Here is a 21,499-nt window from a genome sequence, read left to right as displayed (position 1 = left end):
GCTTGGGGTTATTCTTTAAACTCAGGACTGAAACTTTACCCGCAGGCGGCGGGGTGAGAAAAAGTGCCAAGGCCCGAGGTCCAAACGCCAGCCCTGGGCCGGTCCGCCCTCGCGGTGCGGGCGCCCACGTCTGCGCTCTTCCCTAGATAGAGAGAGCAGCCCGGCGCTCGCGCTCGCCACGGCTTCTCCCGTCCCGAGCGCAGCTCCAGGGGCCCAGGTGTGAGGCTGAGTTCCCACGCTTCAGCCTAAGCCTCGCGGCCAGCAAGCTCGAGTGCGGCCCCGCCCCGCCCCTTCGCCCCAGCCAATTGCAGGCCACGCCGACCCGGAGGGGGCGGTACCCGCTGGGGTGGCGGGGGCCAGAACGGGTGACCGGCGAGGTGGCCCCGCCCGCTTGGGGGGCGTGGCCGGCGCCGGCTGCTGCAGCGGAGCTGGGCAGCGGCGTGGGAAAGAGCCCGGAGGAGCAGACCGCGCCGGCGCCGGAGCTGCGCCTCCCCGGGCCCAGGGAGGGAGGAGGCAGACGGGGAGGTCGCTGTGCCACGCTCGGCATTCGTGGCTCCGGCCGGGCTGCGCCCCGCGCGGTCCTCACCGCGATGAAGCGCCCTTGCGAGGAGACGACCTCCGAGAGCGACATGGACGAGACCATTGACGTGGGGAGCGAGAACAATTACTCGGGGTGAGCGCGGGCTCTGCGAGAGCTGCCCGGAGCCCGAGGCGTCGGGGAGCTTTGTGTAGGAGCGGTCCTTGGAAATCTTCGGACTCTTTTCTGCGGCGTCCTAAGGAAGCGGGAAAAGTTTTGCTCGAGAAACTCTTGAGTGATGGGCTCTCAGAAGCCTGCTTTGGGGTGGAGCGAGGGATGTGGGTTTTCACCCTAGGGGTGGTGCGCAGAGGACCGGGGACAGGACTGAAAGTGAAGGAATTGGCGAGGGAGGGTGTGTAGGGCCCTCGGACAAACAGGTCCCGACTGTCGACGCACCGCCACTGAAACTGTTTGGGGCGCGTTCGAAAAATGAGCCAAGTGAAAGGAAAAACAAAGTAATTTTTATTTTTAAAGGGACTTGAAAAGATAACTTGCTGTCTTGGAGAAATTAAAGCAATTTGCGATGTCACGTCTAACTAGGTTGAGCTTTCCAGGTTGACTGTGTGTGACTTGGCTGACAGGAGAGTGAGTGACAGATTGGACATCATCTCTTTGACTACTCGTTCTTAAGTCTGGAAAAGATGGTGGTCTTGATCACAGAAGCCAGACCTCTAGTTTCCAGTGACAGAGGGAGATTACTGAGGCATTTTAGTGCCAAGGCGGGTCAAATGATAATTGCTTCTAATGGGCATTCCCAGAAGCACCTTAATTATTTATCTGCAGCTGTCACTCAAAGAGCAAAATTCTTTCTACCTTTGGAAAACTTTCAATACTGTTTTTGTTCCTTCAGTGCTATTATTCTAATACATACAAACAAAAGTCTGAAATCAGCAAGAGCAAAGATATTTACATGAAACGTTGTTTGCAATGTATCTTCTAATTATTAAAATGTTCTGTGTCAAAGAATAAGATCAGAAAAACAGAAGATGTCATGTGAAAGGCGAAACCAGTTGACAAGGGGTGGGAATGAGGAAGACAGTTAATTCAGAAATAAGATCCAGAAGTGAGAAGATGAGGTAATAAGAACCTGGTGTGTGCAACATTTCTAAAACGAACAAATAATAGGAACCCAGAGAATCTGAGAACATAAAGAAGCATAGGATCTATGAATTATGAGGTGTAGCAGATACAAACTAGAAAGGATGTCAAAAATTCTAAGTACCAAAATAAGATTTTATTAAACTTTCAACATAAAATATCTTTTCATGAGGAAACTCAAGATTAGTTGCAGCTCCGAGAGGTTTAAGCTCGGATCCAAGACACAAAGTTATGCACCTACACATTTCATTTTCAAAGTAAAACATTTACCTAGTAGTTGATCTAATTTTAATTTTCCTACCAGTGGCATATATAATTTGGGACATTGTTTTGGAAGATTAGTATACAAAACATTAAATTTGTCATTTTTTCCTTGTGAAATATGACTAATTGAAATAGATATCTTCAGTTTATTTTAAGATTGCATCTAGAGACAACAGTTTGACACGTGGTGACTGTGTATCTGCTTGATAGTGGTACTAAACATGGCCTTTATTTTAAAATAGCTTTTACTTTGTTCAGTATGCCTGACCGGAAAGAGGTTGCCATTATAGATTAGTTGACTTTAAAGAAACATATATGAGTAGAAGTTGGAAGTACTAATATCTAGTTTCTCACCCTGACTGCCCATAATTATTTCACTGGGAGACTTAATAAAAGTTTAGGGATATTTTTGCCAATTGATTTGGCATCTGGAATACTCATTAAAGCTTGGGGGAAATAAAGAGCATGATCCTACCGGAAAATACAGGCTGAAAGCAAAGTATGTGAAGAGTAAAGCAAGAATTTAGAATAAAGTAACACAGACCTGAACTTGCAGTCATTCTCAATATTAATGGGTGCCATCAAAGTACTCCGAAGAAACAATTGTTATGTTAATGTAGCACCTGATATACTCTTCCTATTTCATAGGCAAAGTTCTAGCTCTGTGATTAGATCGAATTCTCCAACAACAACATCTCAGATAATGGCAAGAAAGAAAAGGAGAGGGGTATGTGGTTTTTTTCTTTTTATTTCATGCAATCCAGCCTAACATGTAATAGTTATATCTTTCCATTATGAGGCATTTTATGATTTGTGTATTCATAAATTTTTGTTGTTCTGCTTTTTTTGGATAGATAATAGAGAAAAGGCGTCGGGATCGGATAAATAACAGTTTGTCCGAGTTGAGACGACTGGTGCCAACAGCGTTTGAAAAACAAGTAAGCCACCCTCACCCCTGACCACTCCAACCAAAAAGCTCAAAAAATCAGATTCTCTCATCAGGGAATGTGGGTTCCTGTTAAAGCTCATTAAAATAATGGTGTATGTGCCCTGATCTGGCACATAGCAGTGATTTCAGTAAAATGCTTTGTTGTGGCAAAACTATTAAAAACATAATCCATGGTGAAGTCAAAAAACATTTTCATTCCTGAGCTTCTTTTTCCCTTAAGGGTAACAGTGTTCATGCTTTCTCTGTTCTTTCTATGAAGACCAGTAGTGGTTTTGTTTAAAACCAAGATGTATGTAGTATTCTTCAAAAAAAAACAGATTCATATGTGAAATTTCATTTTTTTGTTTCAGTTTTTTAAAAAGTAAGCTTTTTTATTTTTAAAAATGATGAAAGCCCAGGAAGGAACATCTCAAGCTCTATTTCCTTAGTAATAATACTAATAAAATTTATCGATCAACCCACATGGTTTTATTTCTGGGTTAACACAATGATGATCAATTCAAAGCATCTTTTTTGGAGGTTTGGTTAAAATAAAAACTATGCCCCGTTCAGAATTCAAGTAAGTATTCCTTAAAAAAAAAAAGATTTTGATTTTGCACACTTAAAAGAGTAGGAAGCCAGATGTGTAAATCTTACTTTGTCGTTTTGTAAAAGTGGTTTTTCCTCCTGCCTCCATAGCTAATGGCATAGATTTCTAAAAGCATCTTTCAAAGAATGTGACATCATACCCTTGTTGAAAATACTTCCAATTTAATTTAAATAGAGTATAAGGCAGCAGTTGTTTGTTTACTTCATTTTGTTGTTTATTTCATGAGCCACAAACATTATAAAGCCCTTGGAAATTATCCAGAAACTGCAATTCTACCATTAGTCATTTTCACTGAAACTACTATATATCTTCATGGAAACATTGAACACTGATGGCAGTACAAGATGTAATATCCTATTGATTATACATTTGTATGAGAAACACAGGCACCCATTCTGTATGCTGAAACTGTCTTTGATTAAGGAAACGTAATACAGAAATTACAGTTTTGATTAGTAGCACTTTCAATGACAGGAGGCTGAAAATGAAAAATTAGTATTCAGTGATATTTTTACTTTGAGTATTAAAATGTTTACAGTTATCGAGGAGCCATTCGTGTGGTGAATTTTTTTTTCTTTTGGTATGTTAGATTTTGTTTTTCCCCCTTAAATGTCGACTTAAACCTTAAAAGCAAACCTCAAACCTCAGTTGTGCGGTAGTCAGTCACCATAAACACAGACTTTCTCATTTGCAAAGCTTGGCCACCAACACGTAGTGAACTGGCTCTGTCACAATATGATTTAGAACAGTGTTCTTTCAAACAGTTTAAACAACTGGCATTGTGCAGATAATTTTCACAAACCAAGCAGAGCATAAACTTCAGTTTCCTTTTCAGAGAAACATATTGCTCTCATTATTTAGCTCTTCCAGGAAATTAGAAGCCACCCACAGCACTCTGAGACAGCTTGAGGTGATAGATTTTTCAATTGGTTTCCAGGGGTTGCCTAATTTTAAAAAGGGGGAACATAAAAATACATTTCCAAGACATTTTTATAAGGGGACTAAATGGTAATGGGGAAAAAATTTAAAAACTATTTAAAAGGGTTTAAATATCCTTACATATTGCTGATACTTACTAGATTAGTAGTAAATTATTCTTTCTTATTTATCATCTTGGAATTCACAGTGACACCTGCTGGTAATTATGGGGGAAAATACTAAATCTTCCCTTTTATTTTTGGTTCCGCTTACTGGTGGTCTAGTATGAATTACTTAACCTTAAACACTTACTAGAATTTTTTAAAAAATATATACTTGCAACAACAATTTAAGATTCTATTTTCTTAGCCTCCAGAGTTGTATTCAAGTGATCTAGATTTCAACATCATATAGGACTATTGGATGTTCTATATATAATGGTAATAAAAATTAAGTATACTATTAACCAAGGTACTGATTGGATGCAAAATTTTGAGATTTTTGCAGCTGTAATAATTTTTGTTGAGTGATATTGGAAGTATAGTTATTCTTATGATAAAAAATATTTATTATGTCTTTTAGTCTTTAAAAGTTGAATGACCCTGGCCAGGTAGCTCAGTTAGGTTAGAGTGTTGCCTTTATTCAACAACGTTGCAGGTTCGATCACCAGTCAGGGCATGTACAAAAAGCAACTAATGAATGCGTAAATGGGTACAACAAATCGATGTTCCTCTCTCTCTCTCAAATCAATTAAAAAATTTAAGTTAAAATGACAAATATTTGTCATTAGGTGTGACATAGTAATTAGTGTTTTCATTTAAAGTTTGGAAGAAACTCAGATTTTTCTGTGAAAAAATTAAACTTAGAATTTTCTAGTGAGAGGGAAAATTGAAAACCTGGTATAAAATGTTCCTAATTAGTTTTGATAGGATTTATAAGACGTTATTATTTTTTAATGCAGGGATCTGCGAAGTTAGAAAAAGCTGAAATATTACAAATGACAGTGGATCATTTGAAGATGCTTCAAGCAACTGGGGGTAAAGGTAAGTAGGTGACTTCATTTCCCCCCTCCACTTTTCTTTTTTTCCACCCCCCCCCACAATTGTAAGGAAGTCATAGTTGAACAGTTCTTTAACAAGCTGAGATAGGAGGTCCCAGATTAAAGCCGTGGAAATCAATGCTAATGGCAGGATTGAACTCGTGGGAAAGAACTTCTGGGACAAAAGAAGCACTTGACCCTGGGCTTGTGTTTGCTTTCATAATACTGTGGGAGTAAAGCTTCATTCACAGCTGCCTGGTCAGAGATTTGTTTGGGACTTCAGAAGCGCACGCTGGAATCTGTACAGAAAGACAAAACAAATACACAAACATCCAAACAGAAGCAGGAGGTTAGAGGCAACCTTTTTTCTCTTTTTCTTCTCTCCCTGCCCCCAACCCCACCCTCCCACCCCGCCGTGAAATCTGAGCTAGAACTCAGTATAATGCAGCTTTCAAAGGAAGTGACTCTAGAATGTTTTCCATTGTTCTGTTCAGATTTTGGTTGGTCTTGGATTCAGACCAGACAGCATTTGAAGTGTAGGTAGTGAATCTCTACTGGAAACTGTTAATAGAGCAGCCATTTCTGCCAAGAGCAAGCAGGAGAAGGTGCCCTAGGCCCAGTGCCCTGGAGAGATGTCCCCTGTGTTCCATAGTGAGTTTGGGAAAGTTGTTCAGAGGGTCAGGGACAGACCCTTACCTCATGCTAAACATAGACTGGAGATTGCAAAAGCTTGTAATATTCATTCAGATTTTATCATCCCATTTCTCACTCAGACTGGATTTCACCCTTTGGTATCTTTTTCACCCTTCAAACAAGCCTTTGCTATTCACCTTAGCCAAGGCTGTTACTTAATATGTTTGACAATTCAGTAAGGACAGGATACCACAAGGACTAAGTGCTGCTGGGCTTACTCTCAGCCTTTTTAGTCTGTAGTGTCAAAGTTTGCCCTAGGCCGTGGCAGGAACAGGGCATTGGAGCAAGTAGCTGTTTACCAGTTGGTACGGGAGTAATTCAGCATTTTAACTACACAAAGCCCACACTGCGGAGGACCTGTGGGACACAGCCCCGACCATCACCTCTAAACCCAAGACCAACCAAGATCCGAAAGCAACAATGAAAATAACCCTGGAGTCACTTCATTCGGAATAGCTGTATTAGACTGAGTCCTAGCTCTGATTTAGTGGGAGCTGGGGAACAGGGAGAGAAGAAAACGAGAAAAAGATCGCCTCTGACCTCCTGTTTGTATTTGGATGTTTGTGTGTCAGGTAGGACTGATCATTGAACATGGGCAAGCCCACATGGTGTGGCCTAACCTTGGTTGCACTTTCTCAGGGAATGACCCTGAATGAATGGGCACTCTTTTAAAAAAAATTCTACTGTTTAAAATGGAACCCAACACGTAGGATGCGAACATTCTTACATAATGGGGAAGAGAACTAAGTGAAATCTTAAAAACCAGGGATGCAGCCCAGCTTGGCTGCTGCCGCACCCAAGACCAGAGGCAGGAGCGCACTGCTGCACAGTGGAGCCTGCACACAAGAGCTCTGAGCTCTGAGCCCCGCTGGCCCCTTGAAGCCGCCTCTGCACCTGCTGCCGCAGGGTATGGGGGGGTGCCGACTGAGTGAACGATGGTGCAAGGACAGTCACTGGATTGCTGTGCCTCCCTTGGCATTGGTAACCACAAGACTGAGAGTCCTTATCAGGGTTTCAAATATTTGGCCTGAGGTATACTTCTAAAAAGTAACATTGTTCTTATGCCTTCTCATAAAAACTGAGTTCCATCTTGATTGTTATTCTTGGCTACCTGAAAAGTCCTAAAATTCATCCCAGAATAGTTTATGAACACACATTTCCAAGCAAGCACATATAAGTGGCCTGACGGCCAGGTCATTAAACCAGTCATCAACAGGATAACGTGTGGGCTCACACCTTCCAAGACTCACAACTGCTGTAAGGACCCTTTAATCTCCAAGTCACGTGACAGAGACAGACTGGAACTCTGTATTACCATGAAGAAGTTTAGTCAACTTAGGGCATTTCACTAAAGGAGAGATGCCTTTTTTTTTTCTGTAAGCATTTGAAACACGTATCTTCTTAATTCCCCCCCCCACTGTGATATTTGGTTGCAAGAACAACTGTAGTATATAGCATTGCTAGAGTTGTCACACACATGAGTTACAAAGTAAACTTCCTTAACTTCTGCAAAAATTACAACCATAAATAGTTGGCATCGTTTTCAGAGAGGATTGTCATTCGCTTATAACTTCTGAAGGACAGAGTGGAATAAAGTTGGTGGGACTCTTAGTAACTGGATCATTTTTTCCTTCCTCTCTCTTCTCTCCTGGCCACCACTTGGTTCAAACCTCCTTTAGGTTACTTTGATGCCCATGCCCTTGCCATGGACTTCATGAGCATTGGATTCCGCGAGTGCTTAACAGAAGTGGCGAGGTACCTGAGCTCGGTGGAAGGCCTGGACTCCTCAGATCCACTGCGAGTGCGACTCGTCTCTCATCTCAGCACCTGCGCCTCGCAGCGGGAGGCGGCGGCCATGACGTCCTCCCTGGCCCACCACCACCACCCGCTCCACCCGCACCACTGGGCTGCGGCCTTCCACCATCTCCCCGCAGCCCTGCTCCAACCCAACGGACTCCACGCCTCGGAGTCAACGCCTTGTCGCCTCTCCACCACTTCAGAAGTGCCTTCTGCCCACGGCTCCGCCCTCCTCACGGCCACGTTTGCCCACGCAGATTCTGCCCTTCGGATGCCGTCCACAGGCAGCGTTGCCCCGTGTGTGCCACCCCTCTCCACTTCCCTCCTGTCCCTCTCAGCCACTGTCCACGCAGCCGCTGCAGCAGCCACCGCCGCAGCACACAGCTTCCCTCTGTCCTTCGCAGGGGCCTTCCCCATGCTCCCCCCAAACGCAGCCGCAGCAGTGGCCGCCGCCACAGCCATCAGCCCGCCCTTATCGGTATCAGCCACGTCCAGTCCTCAGCAGACAAGCAGTGGAACAAACAGTAAACCTTACCGGCCCTGGGGGACAGAAGTGGGCGCTTTTTAGGTTTTCACTGAACTTCTTGCAAAAGTAACTGAATTTCCTTCATTTCAGAGTCAGCTTAAAACGTCTGCACCCTGAAGGTAGCCATACGGATGTCTACAGATCCACAAAACAACAATAAAGCTATTTGGACACAAACCTCAGAAGTGGACATGTGGTATTACCTTTTTTTCCTCTTTTTATTGTTTAAGGCAGCTTGGTAACTGACACCAACAACTTCTGAAAACTTCACACTTGCTTCCATTTACAATTTTCCTGGAAAATATACAGACTGTACCATCCGGCAGTGCATCAGTATATCTACATTGGAGAAGGAAAATGCCCTGACTGAATTCTGTTGAAACTAGATGGAAAAAATATATATATAAGTGTTTTATAAGTGCCTGAGCTAGTGAAGTTTTTTTTTGAACATGTAACATTGCACACGTAAAGAGCATAGAAGTTAGGTTAAGGGGGCAGGCTTGTGTTAAGCTGCAGACATACAATGCCAGAGAAGAGTACCCCGTTGAAACCAACAGGTTTTTATTGGCCAAAAGGAGTGCTGAAAATAATTGTCAGGTTGAAAGGCCTAGTTTTATCTTAGTTTGCTTTCTTTGTACAGATTTGCCAAGTGGCAACATTCAGCAGTGAATTGGTATATGTAATTACTCCCTCAGTGCTCAGAGTAACAAGCGTTCTGCCCAGCCTGCGAGCCGCGAGGCACCTTTTTTTTTCCTGGCTCTAAATGTGGTGCTTCTTTATCTAAACCATACATTTATACACTGCGCCTAGGAGCGCTTGCCTACTATGTGCACACCTGAGGCTATCTGATTCATGCCAACCTTAAAATGCCAGTTTGTAAACGCTTAGATTAATTTATTGTTTCATTTGGACTACTTTCACATATTTATCCTCTTCATTTTGTCCTGATAATGTACTATCTCTTCTTACCATCCTTTTGGGAGAAGTTGCATTTCTGGAGGTGATACACAGGGAGATAGATGCCATTGGGAAAAGAAAAGCCACGATTTTTAAATGTTCATTGTCAAGTTTAAGATTGCATTTGATCCCCAATCAAGATGAATGTATGCGATGCGATGTACATAAATTAGTTTTGTCCATGCCTAGACTAGTGCTACATAATGATGTTTTGGTTTTGTTTTGTCTATTTTGTTTAATGACAAAATAATCTCTTAATACATTGAAATTGAACACATGAGATTTTATGTTTGAAAGATAAGGACACAGCATGTATTATTATGCACTTCATTTCTCTGCTGTGTGGAGAGAGCAATAAAAAGAATGTTAAACATTATGCAAAATTATACTTTTAAATATTTGTTTTAAAATTACTGTACCTGGGATGGTTTGGGGGGGTTGTTTTTGTTTTTTGGGGTTTTTTGCATTTGTAACCTTTTTCTATGCAAAAATCTACATATCACTAATTAAATGGAGTCCTTTTTTACTATTTTTATGTGGATGAACTGCTTTGCAGAATGGAAAGTTGATATGAATTTCAAGCAAAGCTTTCTTTCATGAAAGAGTTAAGCCATGGCTTTTCTTTCTCTCTTTCAAAGGCATCTGATATAATTCACAGCTTGCTTGAAAATAGTATTTATCTGAACTTGTAAATCAATTGAACATTGTTGGATGGGATGTTATTTAAAGGCAGGAAGTGATCAGTTTTCTCTGCCTTTTATTCTTAACCACGTTTCTTGGAAAAGTGAAAATACAAGAAGTCTAAATAATAGTGTACCGAACACAGAATAATAAGTTAGAACGTGTCATACATTTTGTAACTCAAAAACATTTGTAGAGTGTTTGTAAAAGTCACATGCATACATGATAGACATACAGATGCCTCCTGATGATGGACCCTGTATCTACCTCAATGAAAATTTCTTTTTGATGCTGTAGAAACTATGCATATATTTCTCATTCAATAAAGCCTGAAAGAGTATTTCAGAGTTCCTGAAGCTATTGGGCCAAGCATATGAAAAATAAAAGAGAATGTTTTTATTATGCATTTCACTTATGCTCAAAGCTAAAGGAAGAAGTGGGAGGCTTCTTACATTATTTTAGTTTTTAAAAATCAAGTTATAGTTTATCTAATTTCTTCTGTCTGGAAGTGGGTAAAAAAATTAGCCAAAACAGATCGTCTTGTTTCTCCAGTCTGTAAGCTCCGTGGTTATTAAATCTTCAGTTAGCTCTGATGGAATTAGGTAGCAAATAAGAAAATGGATTTGGTACTATTTGAAGTTTGTTTTTTAGCCATGATTTCTGAACAGATGGCATAGAAATATTTTTTATTTAAGATCTAATAGTTGTTTCTGTGCCAATTGTAATATCAGCATTTAAAGAGTTATTTTCCTGTTTTGGAATATAAACTGTTTTAGAAATCAGGATTTTAAAAAAAATTTGGATTAAATATTTTAAGATAAATGCCCTTCCTCCTTTCTTCCCTTTTTCTTCCTCTTTGTTTTTTTCTTATATTTTTTCTTCCCAGTTGCATATGGGTTATTATTTGTCAGTTTATTTAAATATTTGCATACCACCTAATTGCTAAGGGTTGTCAGTGTTCCTAAAGAAAATCATTGTCAGTAATTTCAGTCGCTTTACTTGTTCTCAGTGTTTCACATCATCAGCTTTTAATATCACATTTCACTCCTATTAACTTGACCATTGAGTTTTTCATCTCTGGTCAAATGTTTTTTTGAAAGTGGTGTTTCATCTTCAAGTATGGTGATTTTCATGCTTGCTACCAAAATGGACAAAAAAAGTGGTTTCATAGTTCGTGACAAAACGAACATTTAGGGTTTGATTTATTGATGACTTTTATTTGTGTAAAAGTTGGTCCCAAAATTAACTGACAGGAATTTTGGTAGGAAAAAGGGGACAGAATGGGAAAGAACACATGTAGAAAGTTGTTTTTCTCCGATGTTAAAAGCTATATGTATACCTAATTAGAACAGTTTTGTATTTCACATCAGTGAGCCCGATGATATTTATTGAATAACTACTGTGTACCTGGCTGAATGCTGTATATGTGTCAGGTGTTGGACTCTGTGTAGTAGCACGGAACAGTGAACAGGTATGGCTGCTGCCCTGGCTTTCACAGGGACCCTCGAAAGAAGTGGGTGCCCTGAGGATGAGGAAAGGCAGTTCTGGAACTGGTCAGGGAGGCTTTTTCTCTCAGTGGAATCACACTGTTACAAATAGGACATTTCTTATCATAGTTGAGAAATCTATGGACTTTTAAAACAATGTTGAAACATTAAAAAGTCCAGCTGTTAACTAGAGTGATAGCTGTTTGACCCCCATATACATATGCATCGAAACCCTTAATGAAGCCTTGAGATCATCTCCTTTATATCTTAAAGGAGTTTATTTTACCGATGATTAAGACAAAGTAAGAGAAATAACTTTAGGTAACACCAACACAAGCAGGATGATTTTAGAATTTCGTGTTTTCCTAAGTTCCCACCACTTGCAAAATACACTGTTGGTTGAAGGTCAGTTTTTACAGAAAACTAAAACTTTTGGTGGTTACCAAAATTGGTCATAAGATACCCCAATTTCCAGAGTAAAAAAAGAAAGAAAAATGCATTTGGGTTTGAGGCAATACTATCACATAATATTGTACTTGAATTCAATTTTTCAGATCCATGGCTAGAGAGATGATTAAAACCTTGCTGATTTAGCTTTAAAAATATCTCATCAAGATAGGGTCTTAATCAAATTAAAGAATCTGGAATGACTTAGTAAGCTTAACGATCTAAAGATAGATATGTATTTTAAGCTTTTCAATGTATTTATTGCACAATGGGACTAATCCTACTTCTGCATTCTACTGAAGAATGGAATTTTCTTTTCCTTACATCCTTTTCAGATCTAAGCAATAACTGATGTGAGTAGCACAGCCACTGCAGCACAGCACTACAGCAGATATGGCATCATAAACTGTGACTGTAGCCCATACTCTTTGGAAGGATAAGTCTCTGAACTCAATGGGGGAGCTTACCAAAAGAGAAAAGTCCCTTAGCTTCCATAGACACTTGTTTGAAGCACCACAGGCATATGAGAAATGATTCCCTAGGTACCAGGTAGCACCTTCTAATTTCAGAGTAACAGACAGAAATGGGGTTGGTCAGAGAATTGAGTCCTCTGCTGTATAACTGATAGAACCCACTATGAGTCACAGATCCAAAAAAAGAAAAGAAAACGTAATACTAACTGTTAATACTGTTTGGTTGGTCTCTGTGTAAGTTCCATGCTAAGTGTTTGAAAGCTGTTATTTAAGGCTCGTAACTGTCCTATAGAGTATATAATATTATTATCTTTATATTATGTATTAGGAATTGGAGAATAAGAGGTTAACTGTCGAAGATTATGCCTAACAGTTTGAGCTATGACCCAACCCAGACTTGTCTGATTCTTGAGCCCATACCATTGACTTTTAGACATTTCCTTTTTAGACTCAGACTCTTTCAGACTAACCAAAAATATTTCAGTCTGCCTGGGATCACTTTGAACTAATGACAAAAGTAAATCAGCTACAGTATTAGTATAAAAACCTTCACCATATCACCCTTTTAATATGTGAAAAGATGAGAAAAGAACAACAAAAAAATTTTGTCGGTTCCCTAATTTGAACTTTCAGCTTTTAAGCCAGTCACACCTGCCTTACTTACTATAGAGATGAATCAAAATAGTACAGCATGAAGACTAGATATCTGAAAATTGATTTTTAAAAAATCTTGTCTTTCCTTGGATACATCAATAAAAGATAAGAGAGTTAAGGGGCAAGTTATACTGAACGTTTATACATTCCAAGTCCATCATGTCATAACATTCTTCCTTTAGCCTGTGAAGACCTGTCCAGTAACCCATTCACTTTAATAATCCTCTTTATCAGCAAGCACCGTTCAAAAAATCTAAACTCCATCCTACAGTTAATTATACTTTCTATAGCAGTTAACAGTTTCTATGTGTATCATTTTTCAAAAATCTAATAACCAGAGACATTTTTATATGCCTCTAAATTCTTGGTCTTCTGAGAACTGAATTTTCTGTTTTCTTAACCTCTGTTGTTATTGTATTAGTCTGTGGGAATGAATAGTTTCATGCATGTGAAATGGTATATGAATGTAATAGAATGCCTTAGAAACTTTTTTCTTTAAAGGATCGACAGTGGTTGAGTGTCTTTGTCAAGTAAAGCTAAAGTTTCTTCCATTAAGTTTGCATGGTAATCATTTTAAGTTTTCACTATACCAAACACAAAGTCACATTTTCTCACGTGGAAGAAAACATATTTTGCAAAGAATAGCTATTTTCATAATCTTCCACTTACACAAGTGAGGTGATAAATTTAATAATTAGTCATAAACTCTGAAAACAGCTGAGTAATTGAGTTAACCCCTCCTCTCTTGATTAAAAAGTATCAAACTGAAGATTACTTACCATAGTATAAAACTCTGCTTCCTAAGTCTTTTCTCACTTCTTTTTAAACCTTTTTTCTTAATTACAGAGTAGCTAAACACTTTTTTTCCATGAAAACAATACGGCTAGAGCCTTGTGCAACCCAGTTTGTGCAGACTTTCCCCTGGGCCGGCAATCGCTGGCCTCTTCCCTGTTCTGGCCAGTCTGTCCCAGCTCAGCTTCTTTAAATAGCCTTCCCTTAGGGTCTGGCAAGGTGATGGAGATGTGTTCGCCGTCAGGAGTGCAAATCACAGAGGCACATGGACCATATTTCATTCTTCTCATATGTCCCAGTCACAATCCACCTCCTAAAGAGGAACTAAGCCAGTCATTTTTTTGGTCTCATAAGCCTCCACTTAGATTTGTTTTATTATCTTGACATATTTCCAAGAGCAGAAATATGTGCAAAGAACGCTACAAATGATCAGCTGTGGTATCAGCATCAAAACCTATACACAGCCTGGTGCCTGATGAGAGTACTGCCAAGCTCAATGGGCGAGTGTTGCCTGTGGGAACAAATGTTCTTTACCACTACAATACAGTAAAGGAGACCCGAAAGGCCACTGTGCCCCCTCTCAAGGTTCAGTACGCTGCCCCCGCAAAAAAAGATGTTCATGAGTCCGTCGCTGCTGAATCATTAACAGGCTTAAGTTCTATGAGTTTCCCCCAGGAAACAGACTTCGACGCAAGGGCCCCCTGACCATAACTATCATAGGAATGGGTCTTAGTAGTAAACCCATGACAAGGCCCACTGACCAGTTCTTCCAACAAAGCGACTCCTTCGGTGTGACCATCAAACCCCAATTATAGGAGCCAAAGACAAAACCACACCAGTGCAGTAAATCAAAATAAATACATTCAACCAGGTCTCCAAATACCACGTCCAGCAGGCAGTTTCCTCGCTCCCGGTATCAGGAGCTTGAGAGAAAAGGAGAAGCAAAGTTCACCATTGTTTGTGTCCAGGATATGACAGAGTTAGAGAAACAGCAAAAGTCGTTTGTCTAATTGTTCTTTTTAAGCATATTGAAGGGGGCCAAATTTTTACCACCCCGAACTGTGACTTTCGGGATATTGATTTGAAGCCAGTTATTAAGAAACAAAGAACTCAGAACATTTGACCCTTTCCCTTTCCTGACCAACTGATTCACATAGAAAGGCCTGCTTCAGGAAGGGAATTCATTCATTCATTTATTCATTCATTCATCTCTATTTATTATTTTAAAATAAATTATTTATTTGTTTGTTTGTTTGTTTGCTTGCTTGCTAGGGACCATGAAAGGGAGGGAGAAAGAGAAGGAGAGAAAAATTGTCTCTATCACACAACCCCCGAGCTGAGGGTCTGGCCCCGTAACCCAGGCATATGCCCTGACCAGGAATGAACTGTTAGCCTTTCCGTTTGTGGGATAATGCCCAACCCACTGGGCCACACCAGTCATGACAGAAGGCGCATCTTAACATGTTCACTTTAGTATTAGAGGGGAAGCTTCCAGACAGGTGCCTGGTAGCTGGTAAGAGACAGGGGCCGGTTAGCTAGCTAGCGTTAGACAGGAAGTGTCCAGACAGGGCGCTGTTGTTTGGGGGTTGCCCGGCAAGCCTCCCTTGGGTTTCATTCTTCCTCAGCTACCTGCAAATTCCCTGTTTTTTCCAAAATCTCAGACTCCTGCCCCCTTTCTCCTTTGTCCATAATGGCTTATAAACCTCAACTGCCCAAAGTGTTTTGGGTTTCAGGTCTTATGACATCCCCAGCATGTCCTTCCACAATTAACTTTGTACACTTTTCCTGTTACTCTGGCTCTGTTAATTTGATTATCAGCCCAGCTAGAAGAGGTTAGCAAGTGGGAGAAAAAGTGTCTATTTTAGCCTGCACGGTATTCTCTACTGATACAGTAAAGACCAATTAAGAAGGAGATGATTTGCTTACTGTTAATGCAACTTCACAGCTATAGCCAGGATAATGCATCTATAATTAGTTAAATCAAGTCTGTGAGCCATTTTTGTTTAAAATGTGGGAGCTTATTAAAATTCTTGGTACTTATTCAAGAGACCACTTAGAACGAACTTGAAATACATGTTTATAATCCTAGTGAATTTATCTCTACTTTACCCGATATTTACAAGTCATTTTTAAATATCTCAACTCTCCTGTGCACGTAGTAAACACTATAATGACTGAAAAGGCAAGTTCTGAAATCAGATGGATCTAGAGATGTCTTAGCTCTGAGACTTTGGACAAATTACTGAATCTCTGGAAGCTTTGTTTTTCTAATTAGTAAAATAGGATTAAAAATAACACCTGTATCAGGTTCGTTTTCTCAGGATTAAATGAGATAATGTTCATAAGACCTGGCACACATTACCCTATCAATAATAAATGATAGTGTAGCTCATTTAAATTTAGCTTATCTAAATAACTTAAGATTCAAAATAAGTCTCACTTCATTTTACTCACCTTTATTCAAGGACATACCGAAGTAGTACCCCACCACCTGTTCTCTTTCCATTAGTCACGTGATATACTGCTTTTCATGAATGTATTTGCAGATCCACAGAATTTCAGAGTTAGAAGAACATAACCTTGACCAAAGCTTCCTTTGGCAGATGAAAAAAACCGAGGCCCTGCCAAGTCAGATCATCCCTCCCACAATCACGTAACCCAGGTCTCCAGATTGCCAACACATGTTTTTTTCTGAGGCATGAACATGAAGTAAACATTTTTTATACTTTTTATATTTTAGGTGCCCAAATTTTTATTTTATTGTAGATGAGATGAATAGGTCTCTCTCTCTCTCTTCCCCGCCCTGTCTTTTAAAGATACCATTCTTTCCATTTCTTGTTTTCAAAAGCAATAGTTTTCAGTCTGATTCAAATATGTGTACAAATGGAGTCATGTTTCTTTAAAAGAAAAATTGTAAATCTAATGAATATGGCTGAGATTGAAGTTATATCACTGTTCTATTTTTTTTTAATTTTTACTGTTGATGCTACTACAGATGTCTCCATCTGTCCCCACCTTTGCCCACCTCCACCCAGCCCCCGCTTCCCCCTGGCCATCACCACACTGGTGTCTGTGTCTATGGGTTATGCATATATGTTCTTTGGCTGATCCCTTCACCTTCTCTCATTCAGTCTCTCTCCTCCCTCCCCTCTGACAGCTGTCAGGCTAATGAATATGGCTCAGATTAGAATTATATTACTACTTTTAAATATGTCCTTTACCCCCAAAAAACTGACCACACATAGGTGAACAGAGTTGTGCTACTACCTAGACTCAGGGCGGGATCTTTCATGCATGCTGATGAAGCTACTGACTCACCGATGGCTGGGCATGGGCTGTGAGCTGCTGCTGAACCCACCCTCCTCTCTGTGGTTCCCTAATGCTCTTCCCAGGAAGGCAAACTCCTTCACCTCAGGCTCTACAGCTCTGCAGGTCAGTACCTGGGCCACTTCTCAGGCCTCTTTTCACCTTTCTCTGCTGTCTCTGACTTGCCGTCCAGCCATCCTGGGTTTCTTTCAGCCCCTGGTATTCTCCTTACTCGGTCCTGCTACATAGTATTGTACATGTTCTTTCTACTCAGAATGCTCTTTTCTCTTTTTGCCAAGGTAACTCATCTTCAAGATCTCAACAGATGTGGCATCATCAACTGGTTCAAAACCTTATGAAATTACCTGAACCACATACATCTCCTTCATAGATGAAGTTTTCACTTGCAATTTAAATTTATTACCGTATTTTCAGACTATAAGACACACTCCCCCTCCACAAATTTGGGAGGAATAATTGTTGTTCATGCTGCTGTTGAGTTCTGTTTACATTTACATTGGTGAAATATTATGTTATTTATCTTATTAAATATTTTACCACATTTTTTGCTTCAAAATTCTTTTCCTATCTTCCTCCTCTAAAACTTAGGTGCATCTTATGGTTTGAAAAATATGGCATATGATTACTGTCTGCTGTCTCTACCACACTACACTGAAAGCAGACGATAATGACTAGTTTTTGCTCTCTATTAATTCTCCAGGGGCTCTCTGGTTCTGTCTGGAAGAGAAGGGGAGCTCAACTAATAGTAGGGGATATTGGTTAAATGAATGAATACACAAATGCATGACTGACTAAGTGAGGAGTGAATGAATAAATGAATTGCATACTAGTTGCATTGAATTTATTTGAATTTCTTCCCCCAAACTTTAATTTGATAGCACAGCCTGTATGCAAGTCAAATCAAGCATAATTGATGAAGTGAGGAGAGCCTAAGAGAAAAAAACTTTCTGCTGTTCTCTGTGACTATAATAAACTAGATTTTAAGTACACCCAAACTTTCCAAAGTATGAGCTACGTGGATTAAAAGTGTTCAAATGAGACACATGAGACTAGGATGCCACCTTGTGGTTTATTTTCATATTTATCATTTTTAACCTGCCAAGAAGTTCCCTATTTTGAAAAGCACCATTATGAACTACGCAGTATCAGTGTTTCCCCTGATATTTCCTGTTTCGAACAGGCACCATGCATAGTGATTACAGTATTGTTGACTGTATTCCCTAAGTGGGATTTGGCTTGCATGCCACTATCCCACGGAGTTTATTCAAACAATATCATTCGTTACTTTTTGTTTTTATTAAATATTGAATTGGTAGAGAAAATAATACAACATATGTATAAATTATAATCAAATGAGAATTAACACCTGTGTACCCACTACCCGGCTCATTACCGCCAATACTTTAAATTTTAAAAGATACCTCTTTGCTTCTTGCAAATTCTTTTTCCACATTCTCCATTAACCAGGAATAACAACTATTTTGCGTTTATAGTTTAACACTTATGTAGATATCCAGAAACAATATTTTAATTTAGCGCTTTGAAACTTCATCTAAAATGGGATTCTTCTGTATTTTACTTGCTCTTTAAATTGCAAGTTACCTTTTCTAGGATTCACCACGTTGATGAGAGATGCTGTGACCACTCGCTGTCACCACGCTGCGGTGCTCATTGTGTGGCTGTATCGCCACCCCGTTAGCTGCTCTACTACTCACTTTGTTTTAGATTTCTGAGTTTATTGAAGTGCAGAGGTTAAATCAACAGGTTGATATTACACCCACGCTCCAAAATCTGAGATGAATGTTCAAAGAAAAAAACCAAAAAGTGTGAGGGAACAAACATCTTACCCTCTACACTGAATTATTTCTAAAGCAGCCCACAGAAAGTAAACAACTAAAATGGAATTACATTCTTCACTTGTATTTATGAAATGTTACTGAAAAAGTATCTAATTAAAAATCCATGTCAAGAGTTTTTGAAATTTCCCTTTTTCTACTTAATTTTCTTTATTTAATTTTATTTTTCAATGACAGTTTACATTAAATTATATTGTATTTGTTGCAGGTCTATAATATAGTAGTTAGATACTTTACCAAGTGTTTCCCCTGATATTTCCAGTACCCAACTGGCACCATACATAGTTGTTAAAATATTATTGACTGCATTTCCTAAGTTGTATCTTACATCCCCTTTGGCTATAACCTCCCTACTGCTCCTTTGCTATATCCTCTTTTGTTGTTGTGCTTCTCCCCATTCTCCTATACTGCATTCTCCCCTGGGCTTATTCCTTGGTCTTCTTCTGAGAGAGCCCAAATCGTCTCAAACTTTTAAGCTAACATCTCCAAAATTTGTATCTTCAACCCTAAGTTTCATCCTGTAAATCCACCACAATTTGGCCATGCTGCCTTTGTGGAGATCCAACTGAATTTAGCTTCTCTCCCCAGCCTTTATCCTCATGTCAAGCTCCCTATTACTTTTTACACCACTCCAGTTTTACTAACCACACAACACAAATCAGGGCCATTAGTAATTCTTCTCTGTTCTTAACCCTTTATATCCTATCAGCAACTAGAGCTCCTTACATTCCCTTTGTAACTAGCTTGTGTTAAGGTCCTCCACAATCTGCCTGCACCAACCTAATGATCTTGTCCTGTGCTGTTCACCAGCTTGCGTCCCCTTCTACAGCCAGAATGACCTATCCGTCTTGGTACATATGCCAGGCTTTGGTCATCTTGGACCCCCTTAGAGGGGTGTCCAACCTGCACGCCATGGGCCCCAGGATGGCTATGAATGCAGCCCAACACAAAATCATAAATTTACTTAAAACATTGTGAGATTTTTGCGATTATGTGTCTCAGTGTATCTAAAGTGTGGCCCAAGACAACTTTTCTTCCCATGTGGCCCAGAGACGCCAAAAGCTTGGACACCCCTGGAAGGTGAAATGCCCAATCACCTCTCTCAGGCTTTCTAGATTTTACTAGCCTTTAACTTAGCTTTGGAATCAGTTTTCAAGTTCAGTTTTTATTCTTGTACCTACCTCCTTCTCTCTTCATCACATATTATAATTATTTGAAAAGCATACCACATAGCAAATCATCAATAAACAGTGCCTATTTTTTTGGTTAATGACAATAATAATAAATATATTTCTGTTTTCTTTCCTCAGTGGGAGATTCCAGAAACGTTAAGGTCACATCTTTTTTCTTCCCCCCACCTCCTGGACCATTACTAAATACTCATCATTTTCCTCTTTTTCCATTTCCTCTTTCCATTTCCTCGTTTTCCATTTCCAAACCACTCTCAGCTCAGCTAAAAGGTAATTAAAACAGGTATCTTAATTGTAATCAAGCTTTAAGTCCATTTCTATGCTGTTATGTAGTTTTAAATATAAAAGAAATGGCCAAAAAACCCAACAGCTCCAACAGTGACAAAGGATCGAATGTTTCTGAAATTTCAGGATTAAAAAAATATTTGGCTGTGCTGCACCTACTACAAGGACAGGACCGTTCTTGGTAATCGGACTGTTGACATTCCGGGAACCGTGGGCATCACTCTGAAGGGAGCACAGTTATTGTAAAGGGCCCCGAGGCACCCTGTGGAGGGACTTCAATCACATCTTTGTAGAACTCAGTCTCGCTGGAAAGAAAATGAGAGGTTTCAGATTGACAGATGACAGAAAATAGGAAGGTACTGGCTACCCTTCGCACGTGATCTGCAATCACACACGGAACATGATCGACGGTGTTACACTGGGCTTCCATTACAAGGTGAAGTCTGTGTACGCTCACTGCCCATGAACATCCTCACTCAGAAGAACAGTCCTCTTGTTGAAATTAGACATGTCTTGGGTAAAAAATATATTCGCAGGGGTCAGATAAGGTCAGGCATTGCTTGTTCAGTATTGCAAACCCAGAAAGATGTTTGCAGGAAATGACATTGAACTTGCATGAAAAGCAGCTGCTTTGATTCAGTGAGCCACAAAAAATAAATATAAGAATATCAGAAAAATTTTGGATGGTGTCTTTGTTTCTGAAAAATGAACAGTTCAGCAAGCTGATGAATAAGATCTAAGTTATGCAGCTACAGCAACAGCCAGCTGCCAGGTGACCCCTCAGACACATCTGCGATGTTTTGAAGATGCAATAAAAGCCATGCATTGATTCAGGGGGAAATATTGGACATCTATATAGCAGCACCTTTCTTCTCTTTGACTCCATGGTTTTTATATTTA

The 21,499-nt window shown here is 39.9% G+C and overlaps 1 protein-coding gene across 3 annotated transcripts; it reads left to right on the top strand.

The window, feature by feature from the left end:
* Nucleotides 1-425: 425 nt before the first annotated feature.
* HEY2 (hes related family bHLH transcription factor with YRPW motif 2) lies at nt 426-11,452 on the top strand. Of its 3 annotated transcripts, none has more exons than XM_037139619.2 (6): nt 426-673; nt 2,588-2,666; nt 2,794-2,877; nt 5,357-5,438; nt 7,807-8,448; nt 8,541-8,622. In XM_037139619.2, the coding sequence occupies exons 1-6, from the start codon at nt 591-593 to the stop codon at nt 8,549-8,551; spliced, it is 981 nt and encodes a 326-aa protein (XP_036995514.1). In that variant the 5' UTR covers nt 426-590; the 3' UTR covers nt 8,552-8,622. The 3 variants fall into 3 exon arrangements, with proteins under 3 accessions (XP_036995514.1, XP_036995512.1, XP_036995515.1); XM_037139620.2 differs by having other exon boundaries at nt 427-673; nt 7,807-8,221; nt 8,541-11,452; XM_037139617.2 differs by having other exon boundaries at nt 7,807-11,452.
* The last annotated feature ends 10,047 nt before the right edge of the window (nt 11,453-21,499 follow it).

This window comes from Artibeus jamaicensis, unplaced genomic scaffold (genome assembly GCF_021234435.1).
Source record: "Artibeus jamaicensis isolate MK-2021 breed Jamaican fruit bat unplaced genomic scaffold, CSHL_Jam_final contig_387, whole genome shotgun sequence".
NCBI classification, from domain to species: domain Eukaryota; kingdom Metazoa; phylum Chordata; class Mammalia; order Chiroptera; family Phyllostomidae; genus Artibeus; species Artibeus jamaicensis.
Note: the sequence above shows the minus strand (reverse complement) of the source record. Positions and strands in the feature narration are given on the sequence as shown.